Consider the following 24701-nt stretch of genomic DNA (forward strand, 5'->3'; position numbering starts at 1 on the left):
AAATGTGGCCACAAACCTCAAGGCTTTTTCGAACGAGCCCGACTCTCTTATTTTTCTTTATGCTTTGTGGTGACTACAGCAGAAGGAGTGGAAAACGCGCACGCAAATCTGTCAGCTAACTCGTTACGATAATAGCTTGGACATGTGCAGTCTTTTCCCCGACCTGCCCACGGCGAAACAAAAAGTCTTTGAGCGATAACTCGGGGGCGCAATATTGACGACCGGCACTTGGGTAAATCTCGATGGTACAAAAACAACAAAAGTTTTGTGTTGGGTACTGCTCGCCTATAAATGTGTCACAATTTTGGAGCCCCTCCTGGGTGTGCCGGACACACTGTTCCCACAAGCTCGCTCTGGCTCTTGTGCTCTGTCATTAGGCCTTGCCACCGTTGCCACACACCACTCCTAGTGCCGAACGGAGCCTGGGGCCAACGAGACACGCTAACAGGGCCCAGGTCTGCTGCCAGAACACACCAGCCACCCCCTCGCAACCAAATCGGGTGTATTTTACTGGAACCGAGACTTTCTGAATATTCCACTGTAGTTTGTTTGAAAGTCTGGTGATATAACCGTATCGTACACAGAGGTTATGACCGTAACGGATGTTCGGTTAGAGGGTTTTAGGAGATCTCTGCAGGTAAAAACGGTTTAATGGCACTGTCGTAAGAATCATTCCCAGTGGAGTTATATGTCCGAGGCGCTGCATGGGGAAATGTTTGTTATCTTTGGTTTCAGATGGAGGTGCGGAGCGTCTCTGGTCAACATGCATACCAGGACAGACCAGCAGGCACCACCCATTACCACATGTTGACCAAGGAGAAGTCACGTGACCGCTAGTGTCCCGTTTCCAGCATATCCCATTGCAAGTTACATTCTGTTGGGCAGCATCTGAATACAAAACTCAATGATTTGGTACAGAGCAAAAGGTTTTTGTTTCCTTCATATGAAGGAAAAATAACCTTGCTATCTTTAATATTGACTGAGTAAGGCCCTGGATCAGCGTCACCTTGCATTGGGTCTTTATTATAAGTGATCTAAATATACGAACTAACTAGTGTAACCAATAAAATGGAGGTGAAACTAGTCACATGGCAAAAATCAGTGGTGCAATAATCCTGGGCACTTTTGCCAAGGCCAACAGAGGCCTGCACGACAGCGATACTTTAATCTAAATATACATCAGACTGACAGCGGCAGGTGAACCGAGGCCTGCCAGACACTTGCATTGACATACAGCGAAGGTCCGACTGACATGTCTATGTGTGTGTGAGTCTGTATGTCCTTGTTGGGTGTGGTTGGGGCTCGCATGACATTTCGCTTCACTGTGGATCGAGATCTGTACTCAACGCAACCCAATTTTGGGTTTCTCCACAAAGCCAGCTGGTCTGGCTTTAATTTCTTTGACTTTTTCGAGTTTTTTGCACTTTTGTGTCTTTTTTTCTACGAAGAATTGCCCACAGCAGGTGCTGGAGGGTTCACCTTCCTGGAGAAGAGAATTGGGACTGGTAAGTCATCGAGCAAAGCGTTTAAATTCGAAAAACGGTGGCTGAAAATCGGTGACGTGAAAGTGGCTCAATAAAGCGTCTGCTGGTATGACACGGTACTTCACCGCATCTTATTTGGGGAATGCGGACCTGAGAATAGAAATAGAAAGATACAAATTTAGCGAGGTGGGCTTCTTTTCGAGACGTGGTTCGCTTTCATAAATAGATATGTTTTCTAGGAGATGAATGCGGCGGGTAGGTCATGGTCGGCTAATATTGTGTCAAGCTTGTTTACAGCTCCTTTTTTAAGATGAAACTCTGTACACCATTTCACATGTGGACCGTGACTGGGACTAACTTTCCAATTCCTCTTCTTGATATCAGTATTATTGGTTATGTAAAAGATACATGTTTCAAATCCAGATTGAATTAGGTGTGCACAGCTCCCTTACTTTCCACCCCTACAGCCACAGCTGTAGGGAATCCATCAGCGGTCTCTGATATAATGAAAGGCAAATCAAGGGCATTTGAGGTGCCCACAAAACCACCGATTCCTGTCCACAACCGTTTCAATCGTCTCCTCTTACACGGCTTTTATTTCAAACTAAGGAGCTGATAATGCTCTCCTTATGTATTGAAGATTGAGCGTTTGATCGAGGGTTGATATGAGTTTGGTTAAATGTGTTCGAGGAGGAAGGGCTAACTGACCCAGTTTGATGTTAAATGTCAATGCAAAAAGATTTGCATGTTCGGCCGGTGCGGTTCAGTTTTTGCTGCATGAGCTTGTATTTTGATTTACATTCATGAATACAGTTGTGTTATTTATAGGTCATTTCTATTTATTAGTCACTTTGGATAAAAGCATTGGCTAAATTAATAGATGTCAAGTTGACTGATATGTGGTTTGGTATTTCGAGAACAAGCCAGTGACCAATGAATGCATATATGCAGTTTACTGATGTAAAGTAAAAACTATACGAGGTAGAATCAGTTCGCAATGTCAACCACGTCTGTTCATCCATCAAACATGCATCGATACCAGCCAACATTTGCTAATTTTTTGTAACAATATTTGTAGGTCACAGGCGTGGTTAATTTATTATTTATTATTTTGATTACTTTTTTATGAATGCTGTATTTTTGCTTTTGTGTTTATAAAAAATAGTAACACTTTACAAAAAGATTGTATTTGTTATTAGTTAAATTAGTTATTGAATTAATTCCTTTTACAATATTAAATACTTTTAAGATTTATGAATTAATGTTGATTTCAGCATTTACTAACACAGTGGTTCCCAACTTGGGGGTCCTGAGATGGTGCTGGGGGGCCCCAGATTAATGTCATTTTATAAGATACATTAATTTATCATAAATTCTGTGTAATTAAACCAACAGCACTACATTGTATAATTTAATATGTTTTGTTTAATTAAAATTTTAAGTTTTATGTCATACATTTCATGAAGGAATGCACCGTGCACAAAGGGGGCTGCACGTCAAAAAAATTTGGGAACCACTGTAAACACTTTTTTTTTTAATCAAAACTAGCTTAAACAACTGTATTTGCATTAACTAACATTAAAGATGAATACAAACTTAATTTGCTCATTTTTAGTCTACCCTATATCACGGCAAGTCGTGTTATTGTCACAAAAAATTGATTCATGTTTTCGTGTTACTGACACGATTTTCCGCTGTTTTTCGTGCCTCTGGAGGACTAATTTCTTTTTTGTGCCACCCAGCACGAATTTCTATGTTTTTTCGTGTCTGTGCCACGACTTTTTTATTGTGTCATTTAAAAAAAAACAATTCTCATTGTTTTTTCCTATTTTTAAATCATTGCCGCTTGGGGTTAGGGTTAGATTCGGGTTTTGCGTTAGGATGTAATTTTATGCATTGGTTTAAAAGTCCGCCTTTAAAACTATTCTTGCCTGAAGTTGTAGGGTTTGGAAGTCGCAGAAAGTGATCCTAACCCAAACCCTAAGCGACAATGGTAAAAAAAATAGGAAAAAACGATGAGAAAACAAAAAATACAATGACATTATAAAGAAAGTCGTGATACAGACACGAAAAAAAACATTTATAGAAATTCGTGCTCCAGAGGCACGAAAAACAGCAGAAAATCGTGTCAATAACATGAAAACATTTCTCAAATTTTTTGTGAGATTGGGTTGTTTTTAGTTCATGTTAGCTAATGCATTTAACAAATACAACTTTATTGTAAAGTGTTAACAAAAAAAATGTAATACAATACATGTGCTCAGCATAACGTGTGACCTGTCGTGTCATACGATATCATATGAGTACTGCTGTAACCTATTGGTATTCGGATCGGTAGGCCAGATTTCATAACCTGGTATATGTTATGAAATCATGGTTGATGTGCCTGTAAGGCAGGTTTAGAGATTTTTAGACATTGGTAACAATGTCTGAGAACTCGTCAGGTGAGCCACAAAGTGTAAAGGGAGTTTGCCCACACTAGATGATGTACAGTCAAACAAGATCATAAGTCACAACAATAGAAAGTATGTTTTCGGGATTGACGCACATTATATTGTAAACAATTGTCTAACCAACGCTATCTCATGAGTACGTATTTTACAAGGTGGCTAATTCGTATTAATTCATACAACCACATTTGTACATTTTTTACGCTTTACATTTCCACCTGTTATTTTTTTATTATAATCGATTCACTTTGTACGAATTCATATGAATTAACCAACTCGTAAAATACAAACAAATTCTCGTGTGATCAAAATGACAAAAAATGTCAAAAAAAAAATGAGAGAGGTTAGTCTAATCTGATGTAATATACAGTGCACTAAGGGCACGCTTGCTATTTTATCAGTATGCATGTTTCCTGGGAATCGAACCCACAACCTTGGCATTGAACTTACACTGTACCAGACACTGTTAAATCTGTTTGGTGTAGACAATCAAGCAGAAGTTATATCACATTACTACTACTTCTACAAAATAACAGCACTTACAAGACCTAACTTGCACAAAATTGAAAATTATATCAACATTTTCTCACCACTGTGTGCATCAGTGACCACAGAAGTATATTTTTTTTAGGTTAACTTTCATACAGATCTTATGATGACAGAATAATCAATTATCACATTTAGGCGCCCTCTGAAATATTCACACCATCCTAGTAAAGCAAAGTTGCCGTTTGCTTTTTTACAGAAACATCACAGATACTATAAACTGACAGTAATCCGAAAAGTTCACATCAGAGGTTTCACCCTTACAAGCACTTGGCAGCTCCGAGGGAACTTTTGCATTTAAAAACAAAGCTCCCAAGGGCCCGTATTACTTTACGGGTGTCAGCGTTAAAGCTCAGCCAAGAAAGTCAATGTGCTCACATCTAATAAAACAATCTCAGCTTTTCTTGGACAAAATAATAATTTCACTCTATAATACTCAGTTATTGAGATTAACTAAATTAAAACAGATTCATTCTGCAAAAATAAATAAATATACAAGCCCCCTGAACTGTTATGAGGTGTAATACTCAAACTCTCCGCTAGTTGTCAGTAATGAGTCACAGTCTCGTGTCTCTCCCACAAGCTCTCATAACTTCACTAATATGTTTAAATGGGCATATTTGATGTATGGTAATTATCCCCCAGACTGATAACAAATTCATATGATAATTTAATGAATATTTAAATTTTTAGGTGCCAAACGAAGGACCTGAAAGCCTCAGCAACCTATTTGATGGAGATGAAGCAGCATTGAAGATTCAAAGAGAGAAAACAGGGAAGTTGACACAGAAGGTTAAGAGCAAGTGATTGGTAAGACATTTTTTTTTTTTACATTTTTTACTATTATATTTTTGTTAATACATTTTTTACTTTAGTTAACTGTTGTAGTAATTACTTTACTTTGGTAATGTATACTATTCTATAGTATTAACTAGGCTATAGTGAAGTGAATATCTGTAGCAAATACTGTAGTAGTTTAAAAAAACTATAGGCTAGTTATAACTTTTTATAACTACAGTTTACTAATAGTAGATACAAAAAAAGTATAGTTTTGTGTGTAATTTATCATTTTATACATTTATAAAGTGTAATATGTTGGTATAAATGGTAATACATTTTATAATTGTATTATGTAGTAATGAATTTAATTTATGTTATTTAAATGTGTTGTGTATAAGGTGAAAGAAAATATGAAAAAAATTGGTTTTCATAATCCCATATGAAACAAATACATTAATAGACTTAAGTACTTAGTAAATATGCGGCATGAAGTTAAAACAACTTGATTTTGCAAGTCAATTCAATCTACTGTAATATGAATTTTACTACAGGAAATATGAAGTAGGCTACTACAGTATTTTTAATGTGGATAAAACCATAACATATACAATAATAGTGAAATAACTCCGCGCCCTTATCAGCTTCTGTAACACTCGACTCGACGCGCCAGACTAGAACGCGCCGCTGATAAAGTTGGACGCGTCGCGCACTCACAGCGCAGACGGGGCGTGAGGTTACTGTACGTTAGATCCGCCCCTTTCAGAAAGAGAGAGAGAGAGAAACAGAAAGAGAGAATCGTGCTCTCTCCTTAATGACGAACAAATGCTCCGTGTGGATCGTGTCAGTGAACTACAACAGAACATCAGCGATTTAGTACACTGGAGATCTTTGCGCACTTGTTTTCCTCGTGTTTTTCAAGACGCATTCACTTACGTCGCACCTTGTGTCAAACCCAATGAGAGACGCGGAGTTTGTGGCGTTTATTCTCACGTTGACGCGCACATGAAGCGCACTCACTCGGTTCTGGATTTTGAGAGCGCGTGAGGAGTTCTGGACCTGTCTACGCGTTCAGGTGGACACAAGTCTGACGTTTAACAGCGGTGCGTGCGCGCGCTCTGGAGTCATATACTTATGCGTAACAAAGTAAGTGGAGCTGTCACAATTCTATGCTTTTATTTGGAGTTCATCTTTACATTTTATAGACACGAGCTTCCCAAACCCAAATGTCGTAAGATGTCTGTAATAAGTTTTAGTATACGTCAGTGTTTACTGTAGTAAATTGAAGTATATTAGAGTATTCTGTAGTATGTGAATTCATACATTTTAGTATTGTAGTACACTTAAAGTTCAAAACACTCTAGCATGTAGGGTTTTACTATAGTAAATACTAAAGTAGGCTATATGTGGGGTAGCAGCAGTGAACGCACAGTATTTCAATATCTTACACATGCACAGACATCGGGTGAATTTACTCTACCCTATATTTACTATAGCTTAAATAGTGTATACATTGTAGTAAACTGGAGTAAAATCCCTAGCTAGTGTTTTAACCTTACTATAGTAAATATTAAAGTAGATTATATACTTTCTAGATTATCAATTATACTTCAGAACATTATTTGTTACATTAAAGTGTAGTAAATACTACAGTTTATAAAGTGAGGTATTTTTATGTGGGCACTGTTTTAGGGCAAACACTAAGCTTGCAAGCAATTTCTAACTGCTGTAATTATGTGAAAACACTCCTATTTATATCCTGCTGTTATAAATAGAGAGCTATAAACAAGTTGATTTTAACAGCATCGCCTACTCAAACTAATAGTTTAACAGTTAACCTGGAATATTCAGGATGGGTTTCCGGTGGGAATCTGTGACACAGGAATTCGTTGGAGAGGATTGGGGCCCTCATGTATAAAATGCTGCGTAGAAATCGGCCTAAATTTCATCTCACGATCATTTCTCAAAAGCGCATACGTGAGATTCATAAAACGAACGTGCGCACTGAAAACGCGCGCATGGGTGTTAAATCTATAAATTGCAAATGATCTTGAAATTGCGCGCAGCTGAACATTTTCAAATCTTCGCCTTTAAACAATGCCTAAGAAAAGGTCAATGACATATGAAAGCACCTGTCAATGTTTAAATCCTTTACGAGCAGCAAGAAAGACTTATATTTCCAAAAAAAGAGCGTGCGTCGTGGCGGTAAGCACTTTTGTTACTTTATATACCCTTTTTATGAATATAAACGTTGCTGACCTATGGACATCCAGACTAATTTGTGCGTAAAGTTTACAAAGCGTGCGCACGCACAGATTTGATTGTAGAGTGTGCGTACGCACGCTTTATAAATGAAGCTCTTGATCTCCACAGGATGCGTTCTTACAAAATATGATCAAAGGGCCAAATGTGATCTACTGGGAAATCCTAGTACTCATCCCTCAACTCCACAACATAAAATCAAACAAATAAAAGCTAATTTTAGGCCCGTCTTTGCATTATTTTGTAAAGATCAGCTGATTTTAAGTTTATTGTCCAATAGTGTGCTTTTTTAATTGTTATTAGAGGCCTGCTGTGTTTGCAGATGATTTTAAATCTGTCGCTCTCAGGAGCTACATCAGTTTGTCAGATTGAAGATGTTTTGACATGATGAAGTTGTAATTGTGCTATTATGAGCTACTGCTGTGCCAGCATATGTGGGGATGAGTGTAGTCAGTACTGTACGGTATATATGTGTGTGTGTGTGTGTGTGTGTAGGTTCTCCTGGGTGGTCTGGATGCTGGTCAGACCTTCATGGCACTTTCTTTGGTTTTCTTCATTAGCCACTAGCGTGTGACCATCATCTAAATCGACAGCTGTGCTGATCGTATCTTATAAGTGAAAACACTTTAGTTTCAATATGAGGGCGAAAACCATTAGTTTTTTTTTGTATAGCCATGACAACGCATTGTAGTACACTCTAAAATTTCAGGGTTATTTTTTGACTCAGCATTGGGTCAGAAAGAGACAAACACAAACATTTGGTTAAATTAACCCAGATGTTTATATTTGACCCAGGAATGGGATTCATTCAACAACCCGGCGTAGGGTAAATTGCATTCCAACAGTTTGGGTGCCTTCCATTTTTGACCCAATAGCCCAGCATTCAGTGAAATAAAAACCACTCGTGTGTTCATTAATCTATATATATGCTACATCTATTTCTAATCCAAGATAAACGTGTTACTTGAACCTCCAGGCCTGTGGCTCTGCTGATCTTCCTCTCAAAGCATTTAATTTGGCACGACCTGACTTTGCCAAAAAATTTGATATTTCCCCCTCACGTGTAATCTGTCTGTCACTGGTGTAAAATACTCACTGCATTGCATCCTCCATCAAGAGGGGTTTTTGCACAGAGAGACTCTTTGTGTACGGCAGGCCGTATAAAGCGTTAATCAGAGTACACCCCCCTCCCCGACCAGCGTGTGCTTGGGGGTATTTTTAGTGGATCATGTGTTCATAGTTTGATGTGAGGTTAGTTAAAGTATTTAAGATCTGACTTCTCAGCTTTGAGGTAACAGATCCGAGCGTCCGCTGTAACAACCTCAAGAGCACGGTAATCTTGCCGTATATGCCTATCGGTGGCACACTTGTTTGGTTTATTTGGTGGTTTACTTCGCATATCTATGCAGTTTCAGTAGTTGAGGATTCGCCTGACAGTTTTACGCAAGAATTTCAAGCCAGGTGTCGCACAACTGGACATTCTTGACCTCCTGAGGTCTTACAGAAGTCCAGCTGATCAAGCAGAATTCCCGACAGTCACACTTTGTGTGCGGCCACAGTAGCCGAAAGCGTATAAACATTTTTTATATTTATGCATTTCCTAAGCGACTTACGATACATTCAAGCTGTACATTTTGTTATGTGCGTGTTCCCTAGGAAGCAAACCCACATCCTTTTGTGCCGCCAACACAAAGCTGTACCAGGAACGCTATAAATGTCTTATTCACTACTATAGGTCTTAATATAAACAATTGAACCTCAGGTCCGATGAGCCATCAAGTTCACTGCTTTTGTTGATGTTTGTGGTAAAGAGTTCACTATTTTATTTTAGGCTCTGCTCGGTTTACGCTCGCTGTGTATTTGTAGGAGGAAGTCAGCGTGGGGGAGTCTACGAGGGCGGTGAAGTCGAAGACCCTCCGTCATCCTGGTTTGGTTTACATTGCTCCCAACTTTCGACGTCATTTCCTCTCTGTGTAATATTTCCCATGCTGCTTAAAACGCCCACATTCAGACCTTCAACCCAATCCAATGTGAGATAGACAGAAAAGCTGCAAAACGTTTTGAGAAAGGAAATTAATGGGGAGAGGAAATGAAATTAGAAAACATAGAAATGTCTTGTATCCGATGTCTGAAGCTCACGCCGTAACCATGACATCAGGTCAGGTAAATGAAAGTACTTTTATTAGCATTAGGTCCATCAAGAGCTGCTGGGAAAGATATTGCTGGATAATGAAAAGGCAGACTGGTTTCTCTGGGTCGCTTACCTGCTGTGCACGAGCGTGATCTTCCCAGCATCCCGTGCACGTGCTGCCAGCGGCCCGCAGAGCCAAGAGTCGAGCGCGCTGCCTCCACCGTGAGATCTGCTAGGATGTGAGATCCAGCCAGCTGGCAAAATCTGTTTTTCACAACGGGCAGTCTGACCAAAACACTTAAGGGTATTGATTATGGATAAGTCTGAGCAATGTATGTGTGTTTAATATTGTTAGAAAACATGGCTCTCAGAAACATGCAGTTCTGATCGAGTCTTAAAAAAAATCTGAATTTATTTAAGTTTAACCCCTTAAAGTATAAACCTCTCAAATAATGAAAGAGAAGTGATATTATAACATGTGGCTATGGACAGCCACAGTTTCAGTTGACTGTGGGTATCGGTTAGCGGTTAAGAGTAAATGACACACAACACAACGCAGCTGTGCGACACACATATACAGCAAAGGAAGCCATGCAAATGAGCAAAACTGAGTAATGCGACAGAATGTGTCATTTTGTGAAGAAGCGTACCGTACGGAGCTAACTTGTCTGCACCTGTTAGATTCACTGCAAACGATATTTACTTAATATCCAGCTAAATGTCCTTAAAAAAAGGTGTAAATTGACCCATGAAATCACTTTATAAACATGTGTCAGTGCATTTCCGGTTTAAACAGAACATTTGGGTGGGTAATATGGCGTGCTTTATTTTATAGCTATGAATATGCCATCGGTTTTAGGAGGAGGGGCATTCTTGTACTAAAAGCTTTTGAATGGACATGAGGAGTGAATGCAGTATTATGGGGCGTACACACCAAATGCGAATTCAATGATTTGCGCGAAATTAATGTAGAGACGTAAATAGATGTGAACAAGAGTGGGGCGGTGCATATGACATAAATTGGGTGGTGCGATTGCCGTGAAAACATGAATTATTTTTCTTAAATTTGCGCAAGTTGAAAATATTTAAATTAAGTGAAAAATTAGCATGGCACGAAATTAAATCCTGTGAGTAATCTAGAGGGAGGAACGTGATGCTTCGTGTTTAGTGTGTACATAGCATTAAAGCATTATACCCCCGCATTGACTTTGTATATAACCGCAAATAGTTGAATTCGCGTTTGGTGTGAACGCCCATTAGTCATAAAAAAAAGGAAAAATACATTTTGTGTGTGGCTTTTGGTTAAAGGCACAATATGTAAGATGTAAGATTAAAATGTTATTTGTTTAACTTAATGTGGCACTATGCAGACCAGTCGGCGTGTGACGTTAAAGCATCATGAGAGTAAAAGCAGAAGTGTGCAGTGTAAAAAATCCTTGTTGCACTTACATTTTTAAGTTAAAGGGGCCATGACATGAAAATCTGACTTTTTCCATGTTTAAGTGCTATGATTGGGTCCCCAGTGATTCTATCAACCTAGAAAATGTGAAAAAGATCAACCCAGTAACTTAGTTTTGGTAAACCATTCTCTACAAGCACATGAAAAAATAGGTCGTTGAAATTTTCCCCTCCTTATGATGTCATAAGGAGCTCTTATTATAATAATACCGCCCTTAATCTTCACTATCCAACCACAGCACTGCCATTTAGTGCAGAGAAAAAGAAAGAAAGAGAAAATAATTCGCAGCACAATTGAGTTTCAATTGCAACAAAACACCATCATTGTGATCAGTGTTTGAATTTCATCAGCTCATTTGCATTTTAAAGGACACACCCAAAACGGCACATTTTGGCACACATCTACGAAGTGGCAATTTTAACATGCTATAATAAATGATTTATATGGTATTTTGAGCTAAAACTTCACATATGTGCTCTGGGGACACTAAAGATTTATTTGACATCTTAAAAAAGTCTTGTGCCATGGCCCCTTTAAATCAACTTGAAATTACAATTCATTTAAACTTTCTTGACTAGTGAGGAGTTTCTATAAATTATAAAAATAAAGTTGAAATAACTTTAGCTAATTCAACTCATATTATTTATAACAAAATAAAGTTTAAGTCCAACAAGAAATTCCTCATACTTTGATGCCATCCAGTCGTACTTGAAGTGTCGTGCATTCATTTCTAGACGCCAAATTTATGGGAGGAGATTATTTAAATGATTCAAGCAACATGATTTACTTAGTAGATTGTTGGTGATTATGGGAATTAGCTGTTGCATCTGTGATATTTAATTTGCGCCTTTTTAGTAAATAACCCGCAGATATTACCACTCCCATCGGCGCTTTTTTGGAATTGTGCTCTTAGGCTAATTTGCCCCGTTTAGTAAATCTGGCCCTGCAACTCCTATTGTTCCCCGTTCTTTCGCAGCGTCATCAACTTACGCAATTGTTGTTGTTTAGCAGTGAACATTACATATTGTGCCTTTAGCAGACGGTATAATCGAAAACAATTTACAGTGCATTCAAGTATACATTTTATCACTATGTGTGTTCCAGGGGAATAGTACCAGTCTTTTAAAATGTAATGCTAACTTAATTTAAAAAATTCTTAATTTAGGTTGGGTATTATTATTAAAAAAGGACTTAATTCTTTTGCAATGTAAAACAAAGTCAGAAGTTACGCTTAATCAGACAGCATCAGGTTGGGCTCAGGTAGCCTCCAGCTATTCACAGTGCATCGTGAGGAAGCGCAGGTTCAGGGATTGGAGCATGCGTCTGGGAGCTGGTCTCATTCAGTGGTACGACTAACCTTACAAGCTCGTGTGCTCTCATTGAGAGACACAGACGCTGCCTCCTCTTTGTCCTTGGGAAGTTTTGAGGAGAGCCGTAAGGGTGGGGTGGAGTGTCACTGTCCCCATTCCGGTTCTGATTGATAAAGTCTCTCGGCTGTTGCGGCACGCTCCCTTGATAGACACCAAAGAGATTTAGTGTAGGAATCTTCACCAGGGAGAAAACTGAATCTATCTATCCATCCATCCATCCATTCATCATCCACCCATCTGCCAAAAAGGGTGGGTTGTGCATATATTTATATGCACAACCCAACATTTTTAAGAGAAACCCAACTGCCATTGTAATAAGTTTATGGTATTTGCTAAGTCCAGTATACTTATATATATAACATGAAACATCTCAAACATAAAACACATGATAAGTTTTATCACACATAAGACAAGATTTGTTGGTACCTACTGCATCTTTTTTTAATGCCTTTTGCACTATGATGTCACTTCCTTCCATGAGACCGCCTGCAAAGATTTCCTGTCATTATGTCCATCTGCTCGAGCTGCTGGGTGTTGTTTGCGAAGAGCCACTTCCTCCTTCGGGTTGGAGAGTGGGTCGTCTGACGCCTCTGATCTCTGCTATGAGCTCGGCGGATCTGCTCTGACTTGCTCTGACAAGTTTCTCTGTTGCCTGGCACGTCTTCAATGTTTCAGATGCCCTGAGAGATAGCGATAATGAAGTTGAACGGGCTCCAATCTTAATTGTGTCATTGGCCAGGTTATGGCAGACCCTGTTTGTAATGCTTGTTTGAAGGTGTTATTTTTATTCATTTTGGCCTAGTTGCCAATTTTAATCACGAAAGGTTAGGGGTTTTCCAAATATTTTGGTGCGTAATTCGTCGTCCCACGCAAGTTTGTTTTTATGGATGCGAATGATACCTGCAGGAGAGGTGTGGCATTTACTGTTGGCTTTACTGAGCAATCGAATGATATTTGCCTGGCAGGCGATTAAAACGAGCACGAGCGATATCTCGAGAGCAGAATATCACAGAGTAAGATATTATAGGGACACCACTTTTTTGGAAAATATTCTCATTTTCCAGCTCCCCTAGAGTTATTCAATAGATATCCGGTTCTGGCGCTACCACTTTTAGCATAGCTTAGCATAATCCATAGAATCTGATTAGACCATTAGCATTGCGCTAAAAAATAACCAAAGAGTTTCGATATTTTTCCTATTTAAAACTTGACTCTTCTGTAGTTACATCGTGTACTAAGACCGACAGAAAATTAAAAGTAGTGATTTTCTTGGCAGATATTCTAGGCTCTCATTCTGGCGTAATAAACAAGGACTTTGCTTCCGTAACATGGCTGCAGGAGGCGCAATGATATTACACAGTGCCAGTTACCAAGGGGACTTTTTCAGCTGCTGTGTAATATCATTGCATCATCAATAAACTTAATTTAAGTTCATTTTTCTGACCCAGTTTCCAGTGGAAGTGCCGCGCTTTTCAAAAACGCTGGCAGCTGCCGTTTTCTTTTCAGTCGAAAAATGTCAAATGCTGGGGGGAAAGCTCAGCTCGTCGATGTCAATTTTCATTTGACCGTCCAATCACAGTAGAGGAGGGGCGGGACAAATATCTCAACAACCAACCGGCATTAAACGACCGATAAACAAAGCAGAAGTATCAAAGCAACCAAAGCAATTAGCTGAAAAAATGCTGGCAAGCGCCCACAGTCGGCATCTGCCTGGCATTTTTAGTCGATCTCAATTGCACAATTTTTTTTTACTGAAAAGCAAGACAAAAATAACAAGTATGAAATTCAGTTTTTGGGGGCGTGTACACAAAGGCATTTACGCGGGCTGGTTTATGTTTTCAATTGTTTACAATGGAAGCGGCGCGCTTTTCAAAAACGCCAGCAGCTGCCGTTATTTTTTGGGCGCCCAGAGTTAAAAATGAAAAATGCTTTGGGTGAAAAGCCCATCTTTGTCACTTTTCACTCAACCATCCAATCACAGTGGAGGAGGGGCGGGACAGATATCTCCACAACCAACCGGCGCATTTTTCAAACACTGTTTAACAAAGCACAAGTATTATAGCAACCAAAGCGATTAGCTGAAAAAGTGCTGGCAAGCGCCCACAGTTGGCGTTCGCTTGGCATTTTCAATCGCTCCCTTTCTCCCTTACGGTACATTCACACGGGGCGTAAGCGTTAACGCTTAACGGAAGGCTTGTCTGAAGCATAGCCAACAGCCAATCACTGTGGCCGCAACACAAGCTCCGGTCTTCCATAAACGTAAATGGCTAGCTCTGCCTAGGTTATTTGCATAAGGCGATATGATTGGCTGACGCACGCGTTGCCGCTTGAAAAGTTGAGAAATTTTCAACTTCTGCCGCGAGCAACGGCGCTGACGCGGCGCCGACGGATCCACAATTCAGTTCGCCAACGCTTGACGTCACCCATTACAAGTGAATGGGAAGCGTCAACGCTTACGCCCCGTGTGAATGCGCCGTTACAGTGTAGCATCTGTCCAATGGCAAGTGTTGAAAAATGAAAAAAGCTTTGGGTAAAAAGCTCAGCTCGTGAATGTCACGTTTCACTCAACCGTCCAATCACAGTGGAGGAGGGGCGGGATAAAAATATCTCAACAACCAACTGGCGTATCATTCAACAACTGATAAACAAAGCACAAGTATTATAGCAACCAAAGCGATTAGCTGAAAAAATGCTGGCAAGCGCCCACAATTGGCGTCCGCCTGGCATTTTCAATCACTCCCTTTCTCCCTTACACTGTAGCATCTGTCCAATGGCAGTATAATTACTCCTTAGCAACACCTTGGCAACCACTTAGCCACACCAAGGCAACCACTCAGATTGACCACCAATAACCGCCCTAGCATTGTAAAGAACAGGGTTTTTTTAAACTGGGGTCCCACAGATTGTTCACAGGGTCCCCCCAAAAATTTGGGGGGAAATAACAAAGCAAAAATTTGAAAAATGTACTATATAGACAATTATTTAGAAATATGCTGTCATGATAATATCTAAATTACTATTTATCTAACATAGTTAAAAATATATTTTAGGATGGGGATCCCTCGCATAAGGATGATCATATTTGGGGTTCCTTGCCATCATAAAGTTTGAAAACTCCTGGATGTAAAGCTGTTTGTATTTCAGTATACAAGTAAATGTTTTCAGAGGAAAGGATAAGAAAAGTCATGGGGAGAGCACAAATGTTGGGCTGTACTGTATAATTACCGAGCTCAATGTGTAGAGCTTAGCGTTAGCAGCGCAAAAGGTCATGGCTTCGATCTCGAAAAATGTTTACCTTCTAATGCATGCTGTGGAAAAAACGTCAGCCAAATGGCTACATGTCTGACAGTTGCCAATGTCTTTTTTTACGTAGTTAAACATTCCCCCTCAGGTCGCCCTTTACCGGAGCTCATTTAAAGTAGGAGGTCTCTTGCCACACTTCTCTGGAAGTTGTCCGGTGTCTAATGGCCCCTCAGGAGACTGTCTCAACCATATCTAAGTGTTATCTCTGCACTGTTTTATTTCGGTGGCACCATGCCGCTCTTCACGGGGCGAGGAGGTCTCTGTCCTCTCCTGTTGCTCCAGGGAGAATCAGCGAGGCAGATTAACAAAGTGGCTTAATGTTGCACATTACTCTCCTGGTTTCTTGGCACTCAGCTCCTCCCCGTCTGTGTTTTTCTTTATCTTTCCGTCACATGGGTAAACACGCCAGCATCTCTGACCTCTGAGCCATTTTGCCTCGGCATGTCCAGTTCCTGTGGGTTTTTGTGAGTGTCACTAAATCAACCTTTTTGAAAACCCCTCACGAATGTCGGTCCGACAGCGGCACAGAAATACATTTAAATAATTAAATTACTTTTTTATTACAGAGATATTTATTATATTCCAAGCTAGTTTATATAGAAGTCCGTTTCTAATTATATTTCACAATACGTTCAGAGGAATTTAGCAGAAACAAAGTGACAACGAGGAAAACAATGAAGTGATTCATCTGAGGGAGGCAATAATATGAAGAATGATAAACAGAGTAACTAAATTTTTGAGATAAGTACTGTTGTGTTCCTGCGGCTTACTTGCTGGAGCAGTCATTGGTTCGATTCCCATTTAACACACGTGCTGATAAAATGTATATAGCTTAAGTGCACTGTAAGTCACTTTAGATAAAAGCAGCTGCCAAATGCATTAATTTAAATGTCAATTCTCAGCATGCATCATCTTTCGTCTATTTTATTATTTTATTTTGCAAAACTTTACATTGCAGTTTTGGTTTGAATGTTTGGATATATAAGATATTAAGAAATCAATGTGGCCGATATAACACAAATGGGAGACTAGTTATAAATTGACCCTTTATAAGACATATGAACTGCGGATGTGACCTCATGGTACTTTTTGAAAACCTGTTGCATGCTGGAGTGTTGTTGTAGGTGACACAACGCATCGGGACATTTCACAAGACCTTTTTAAGATGTCAAATAAATCTTTGGTGTCCACAGAGTACGTATATGAAGTTTTAGCTCAATATATCATGTTGGTAATTTTTTTATAGCATGTTAAAATTGCAACTTTGTAGGTGTGAGCAAAAGTGTGCCGTTTTAAATGCAAATGAGTTGCACTAAATGGCAGTGTCGTGGTTGGATAGTGCAGATTAAGGGGCGGTATTATCCCCTTCTGACATCACAAGGGGAGCCAAATTTCAATGCCCTTTTTTACATGCTTGCAGAGAATGGTTTACCAAAATTAAGTTACTGGATTTTTTAGTGATATATCCCCTTAAAAGTGAATATGATTGGTCATTTTACTGTCTGTCAGACATTAGCTTTATATCTTAGTGTCTTTGTATTAGCAAAAACTAATTTGAAGGTGCACGGGTCTGTTGAATGCTTTATTCTGATTGGTTGAGAAATAATCTTTCACGGGTATGCATTATTTTTCTATAACCGCACACCTAACTAAAAATAGGCACCAGATCAATGTTTGTGGTAACCGTGGTATAAGAGGAATAATTGACTCCGGTCCTTTGAATTATTTGAAAATAATGCACTCGTGCCACATTACCACTGGGTGTGCATTATTTTCTTATAAAATATAATGGACGACATCAATTATTCCTTGCGTATTTATATAGGCATATATGAATAATAAGAGTTCTGTACATGGTAATGACATTGTGAGCCTCAAACACGATTATTTCCTCATTTTTATGTAAAACTTGTGCATGCAAAGAAACTTGTGCAACACTGGAAACAGACCAATCTCACATTACAGTCGAGATGTTCGCCCCAACATTAAATTAATTACAATATTTTTACAATGCTAAAACAAAGTTGTGACTGCTGCTGAGTTAGCACTATATGCTAACGTTAAGACTGAAGTTTTACTATTGACGTTACAGTTTTTGCAGGTCCATACTCAAAAAACACAAACTTACCACTCAGAAACGTCCATGAACAATCTCAAAACAATTGATTATTCTTCAAAATCTGTACCTTCACCTGATAAAGACTCAAACATAAGATCTGTTTATACACACAGAGCTACTGAACTGAACAGCTCTGAGAAACAGCCAATCAGAGCAGAGCTCAACATTATTATTCATGACCCTTCCAAATAAGGTAATAACAGACCATTTCATTTTAAGAGCCAATCCTAGGGTTGTAAATGGACATGTAAAACCATCTCTAGATCAGTTTTGCACTTAATAAAGCCAAATACATTCTATTAATAATTTAACAGATTATTTCAAAGCATTTTTTGGCACCTTTAAGCAAAAGAAAGATTTATCAGCCGATGCGATAATTAAAAAATATCACTAATAATGCAGCATGGAGATCTAAACTTCATTGAAATATCATTTAACTTTAGCTGTAAAATAATACCTTTTCAGTAAGAAAAATATACATGTGGCTCGTGTCCGTATCTTCTAAACTTTTCTAAGTAGAGTAGTTCTGTTTTTGTGGTGTGACATCATGTCGCATATGTCTCAGTGTTTCCACCCCACAGCATGTGGATGATGTCCTTGAATAACTTCAGCTTGAATGGCTAATCCTAAAACAAAGTCACTGGGCACAACCAGACCGATTGGTTAGTTTGAGATAAGCGAGGTGGACATCATCAGGCGAACGGCCAAACGGGAACTAACTCTGAGACTGGCTTTAATGGATTACATGTCCCAAACAGCTTAAACTTATGCAACGTGCAGGCTGCACATGGTAACATGAAGATCTTGGATGTATTAAAGGCCATAATTGGATTCATTTAACGCTAACTGATTTATAAAATTGCAGAAACAATTATTTACGTTTATCGGCATCAGCAAAGCCGAGCTGAGCTTCCCGAAGCGTTTATCATTCGGTGTGCTATTCAAATAAAAAGCTGTCACAACATTCCCGTAACTTCCTCGTCGGATGTGTCATCTCTTTTCTTCATAAACTTTGTACATCTTTCTCTCTGGCATTTATCGGCCACGTTTTTCCGAAGACGTTGGCCAAATCCAAAGCAAAAGATTTTGTCTTTTTCTGTATATCTGTCTCTTTCATTGTGAGTGTGAAAGTTTCATATCTGTTCCCCAAAGCTCTTATTTGCATCGTGGGTTAACATTGAGTTTTATTTCCTCTTGGTGTTCAGCCGAGGGCCGGAGCCCTAAATATAGATTTTTTGTTGGTTGGCTAAAGTTAGTTAAACAAATCTAAAAATTTACTGAGGTTTATCTTAAGATCGTCCAATATAGTAAGAAGCAAAACATCAGATTATCTCTTGCAGTTTTGCTTCTTAATTAAATTGATCAGGTTTAAGGACATTTCTTATATATATATATATATATATAGTGTTGCATTGTAAATTTATTTTGGCTTTTCCAGAAGGTTCTGATTTAGTTCACTGTTAACCAAACGCTTCTCTTTTCTCTCCACATGCACCCGCTGAGTGATATCACACGTTCGGCTGATAAAATCTGTGTCTCTCTGTGTCTTGTCTGTTCAGGAACGAATGCCGGAGTCTTTGAATTAAGAGGAACGAGCACAGAGGACAGACTGCGTTGAGGATCGACAAGAGAGAAAGAGAGAGAGAGAGAGAGGAAGGAGTCAAGACTTAAAGAGTGGACAATACTTTTGAAATAGGAAGGAATACCAGACCGCTAAAATGGGAAGGAAAAAGATTCAGATCGCGCGGATAATGGATGAACGCAACAGACAGGTAAAGAGATGTTATCTTATATAAAAGAATGGAATTGAGGCGTCAAACAAATGTAATCTTACTGTGGTATTCACTTCTGGAGGAGTCTTTAACCCTCACACACACAATATGAATCACTTAAGGAAGTGACGACAGCGTCACAAGACTCTCACAAGCTGAATTCTCACTTTGGATGAGCTGCGTTCATTGTTCCTCATTGGTTCGTGTGTGTAGAATGTTTTCTTGAACATTATGCCGTCCGCCATTGCTTGGATTAACAGATGGTCTTGCCCTAAATTGATAGAAGTCTTTTTGCTTTAAAGATATCTTTGAGATGCTTTTAAACAAATTCAGTCTATTGTACATTTCTAATAGGTGTGTTCCCAAGATCAAACACATGATCTTTGGATTGATAATGCAAGGCTAATGGATAATAAGACTCAGGGATTTCTTTTGCTGATAAAATTTAACAATGAGATAAGAAACAAAAACATAATTCAATTATCTTGCGCAACTCTACATGTATCTTCTTTAAAAAAAAATAAACATGACTCCAAAAAAGATGTTTTGCTGTAAATTGTGTATTGAAGCATTAAAGGGACTTTCCACTTTATTTTTCCATTTTCCAGCTCTCCTAGAGTAAAACATTTGATTTTTACCGTTTTGGAATCCATTCAGCCGATGTCCGGGTCTGGCGCTACCACTTTTAGCATAGCTTAGCATAATCAATTGAATCTGATTAGACCATTAGCATCGCGCTAACAAATAACCAAAGAGTTTGGATATTTTTATTATTTAAAACTTGACTCTTCTGTAGTTACATCGTGTACTAAGACCGACAGAAAATTAAAAGTTGCGATTTTCTAGTCAGATATGGCTATGAACTATACTCTCATTCTGGCGCAATAATCAAGGACTTTGCCGCCGTAACATGGCTGCAGGAGGCGCAATGATCAAAAGCAAAGTCCTTGATTATTACGCTAAGCTATTGTGCTAAGCTATGCTAAAAGTCCATTTTTAAATAGGAAAAATATCGAAACGCTTTGTTTTTTTTTTAAGTGCGATGCTAATGGTCTAATCAGATTCAATGGATTATGCTAAAAGTGGTACCGCCAGACCTGGAGATCGGCTGAATTAATTCCAAAACGGTAAGAATCAAATGTTTAACTCTAGGGGAGCTGGAAAATGAGAATATTTTCAAAAAAAGTGAAGTGTCCCTTTAAAGCCTCCATCCTGACGTCGACTCTCTTGTGAACATGTTTGTTAAGTTTGAAATATAAAAGTGTCTTTATTTAAATAACATTTAATAACTGTATAAATTAGTTATTGATGGATGAATTTGCTTTATGGAATTTAAAAAAATGGGGCACCATCCGGTTCCATTGTAAAGCTGAAAAGAATCACGATATTATTTAATATAACTTTTACTGAATAAAATAGTGGCTAATTTTCATTTTAGGGTGAACTACAGCTTTACACGTACCACGTCTCCATAAGACGCTCAAGAGCTAAATTCCCACCTCAGTCTGTCTGCCTTCAGTTTTTGTGTGTGATATGAAATATGATTATACTAAATCATCATAAATGCTTCTTTAATTGTCATATAAATGCATCACAAGTTATGATCCCGAGAGTCTTAATAACTGAACCTCAGCCAGCGGGCGTGTCTTTCTCCGACACTTCCCACCCATTACTCACCCGACCCATTACACCAGCAGGATCTCTGACTGTTACCGTCACATCTGACAACACTCATGAAAAATATCAAGCCCTTATTTTCCTGATCAAACCAACCTCAGTAAAGCGTCAGGTTACAGTAGTATGACATGAGTTGGCTTTATTTCATTCATAAACCTTGCTTCTCTAATTTTACCCAGTGGCTTTTTCGTGTGTGTGTCCTGACCACATTAAAAATATAAATATGGGTTGCATGTTGAAATGATGATTATCGATTTCATATGGAACCCAGGTTATTCAGTAAAATCTGTGAGGTTACTTTACAAATAATCATCATACTTTTAGTGCTTAATATTTCAATGAGAATAAAATGCACACAAAAATGCAATTATTTCAGCTTTTTGCTATACAATTTATATTTATTAAGAAAAATACCCATATTTAAGAGTTTATAAGCAGAGAAAAAAATATAGATGATGAAAGTTTTTTTTTTTTTTTTTTTTAAAGCAGATGGTCTGTTCTTTCATTTGATATATTTGAATGTTTATATATTTTTAGAAGAAATTTTGCCTGGAAGGCATTTTGTCAAAATCACAAAAAAATGCTGGCAGGCAATAAAAAAAAGGCTGGCAGGAAATGAGTTAAAAATTTTAACATGCATAAAAGAAGCAACGTTAATATAGAAAATATGTAATAAATAAATATAACATTTATTGAGGCTATTAATAGAATGTGCTTTGGCGGGCAACTCGCAGACTCCGTGGGGGCACCCGCGGGCACCATGTTGGAGACCACTGCTTTAGACTTTACAGAAAACGTATATAATATGCATTAGCGGTACTGTAAAATACAGCCAAAATTATTTTAAAAGTTTGTAATCCGACCACCGTGTTCATAGCGCTATTAAAATTAGTATATGTACTCATGTTAACTCATGAAACGTATGTTTCTCATAAGATGTGCATTAGCGATACTAACTGTAAAAATAGGATTGTCATCAGATAAGAGAAGAGTTGTTTGTTGAATTGTGTATTTTAAGCGTGAGGTCAGGTTATTCTCAGTAGAGCGCTCGGGAGAAAGGTTAAGTGTTCGGTCTGTTTCTTTACATGTTGTTCTTTGCTTGCGAACAATGCCTCAGTGTTTAAGTGGACAACAGCTCAGGGTTTAGGATAAATGGCCGCCTGTCATCTACAACCCCCCTTCCACCTGTCTCCATCCCCCTGCAATGACCAGCGCAGGGCCGGAAGCCAAAGCAAAGCCATTGTGGAGTGGAAACCATTGGACCCTTCCTGTTATGACAGGAAATGCAGTCAAATGTGTTTCCTGACCCCGGTGCGGTGGCACCATTAGTCCGACCCCCCACCCTTTCCCGTAGTGTGACGCTTCTTACGCGTTCTGTTTGTTAGACGTCTTATCCTAACTTAAGTCGGCACAAGAAGCAGGCAGCTAAACAAAAAAACGTGTAAGGTAATTTAAGGCTGAGGACGGTGTGATATGCGGCGCTGAACGCATGCAGTGTGCGAAAGGTTTCTCCATGCGTGTGTGTTCCAGCGAGCATGTGTAAGACATCTGTCGTTCCCTGTTCGTGCGTGTGTGCGTGTGTGTAATCTAAATCATGTGGAGATGAGAGCGTCAGCGTGCAAAGAGCTCAAAGTGAGAAGATCTTCCTGCTGGAGTTTGTTTGTGATGAAGTACATGACGACTGAGATCACGCACAGAGAAACACAAAAACCTGCACATGGATTGTGTGTCTTCTTCACTCGTACACAAAAATTCACAAATTATGTTTTTATGTGTTACTGGTAAATGATAAGGATGAGATGGGGAACTAAATGTCTTCCCAGTTGTGTCTTAGGAAAAAGGATTTTAAATGTGTCGTCTCTGAAGATCCAGAACAGATCAGATTTTGCAAGTCTTTAGTCATTGTAGTCTAAATATATATACATACATACATACAGTACAGTTATATAAATGTGTCAGGTTTCTCATTTGTGTTTTCTCAATTGTCACATTCCTCGCAATGTTTTTATAAGAAACATGGGATGCACCGAATGTTTGGCAACCAAAACTATTTGGCCTGAAAATAGCAAAAATTCGGTGTTTGGCCAAAAAGATGAATTTTATTGAACAATGCAGCAAACGTGTTGGCATTGTGGAAGCATTTTTAAGGGTCAAATAAAGATGCGTTTTTGCTTATTTCGGACGAATTGTTTTTTTTTTTTTTGAACAATCGGTGCATCCCTAGAAACATCCAAAACCAAGTATTTATTAGTATTTTTGTCTTGTTTTCAGAAAAAATATCTAAAAATTCTTAAATTAAGATGCTTTTTCTTGATGAGCAAAATGACCCAAGAAAATAAGTCTGGTTTTTAGACCAAAAATATCAAATTTAAGTGATTTTGTGCATAAAACAAGCAAAAAAATCTAGAAAAAAATAAAATTTGCTTACCCCATTGGCAGATTTTTTTGCTTGTTTTATGCACAAAATCACTTACATTTATTTTCTTGTGTCGTTTTGCTCATCAAGAATTTTTTTATGTTTTTCTACTGAAAACTAGACAAAAATACTAAGAAATTTTTTGTAGTGCAGTGAGTCAACCGAGTCTCCTAATCGACTCTTTGAAAGACTTTGTATTTGTTCCTTTTTCTATTCTTTTTAGAAATAAATTTTGAGATTAAGAGCAACCTCTAAAAATTCTGGGCTTAAAGGAAAACACCACCATTTTTTTATATTTTACTATGTTCTTACCTCAACTTAGACGAATTAACACATACCTATCTTTTTTCAATGCGTGCACTTAATCTTTGTACAGCGCGTCGTGAATGTGTTAGCATTTAGCGTAGCCCCATTCATTCCTTAGGATCCAAATGTGGCAATTTTTTAAGCGGATAAAAAATGAGAACTATATTGTATGGCGGAAAAGCACTTACTTTGCTGCACTTCGACCTCGAGGTTGAAGTGCTGCAAACTTCCACCATACAATATAGTTCTCATTTTTTATCTGCTTAAAAGTCGCCTCGTTTTATTTTGTGCCACCATACTTACTCATAAATAAGGAAAACATTGAAGTGCTTGGTGGCTTCTTAATACATCCCTGTTTGGATCCTAAGGAATGAATGAGGCTAGGCTAAATGCTAACACATTCACGACGCGCTGTACAAAGATTAAGTGCATGCATTGAAAAAATATAGGTGTGTATTAATTCATCTAAGTTGCGGTAAGAACATAGTAAAATATTTAAAAACGGTGGTGTTTTCCTTTAATACATATTTAATAATCCAAAGTTAGATTTTTTCAGGCAGGTGTCCATGAGAGTTTTTATGAAGCCCATATGGCCGTACCTCTCTCAATTTCATTTCATCTCATCACAG

The 24701-nt window shown here is 38.5% G+C and overlaps 1 protein-coding gene across 1 annotated transcript in view; it reads left to right on the plus strand.

Moving 5' to 3' along the window:
* Positions 1–1258: 1258 nt before the first annotated feature.
* The window catches only part of mef2ca (myocyte enhancer factor 2ca), a 51632-nt gene continuing 28189 nt past the window's right edge, over positions 1259–24701 (plus strand). The window contains exons 1-3 of the mRNA XM_065262333.2: positions 1259–1505; positions 5174–5290; positions 19461–19673. Coding sequence (XP_065118405.1) covers positions 19620–19673 — 54 coding nt within the window. The 5' untranslated portion in view covers positions 1259–1505; positions 5174–5290; positions 19461–19619. The remainder of the gene's footprint in view (positions 1506–5173; positions 5291–19460; positions 19674–24701) is intronic.

Source organism: Paramisgurnus dabryanus, chromosome 10, assembly GCF_030506205.2.
Source record: "Paramisgurnus dabryanus chromosome 10, PD_genome_1.1, whole genome shotgun sequence".
Classification (NCBI taxonomy): Eukaryota; Metazoa; Chordata; class Actinopteri; order Cypriniformes; family Cobitidae; genus Paramisgurnus; species Paramisgurnus dabryanus.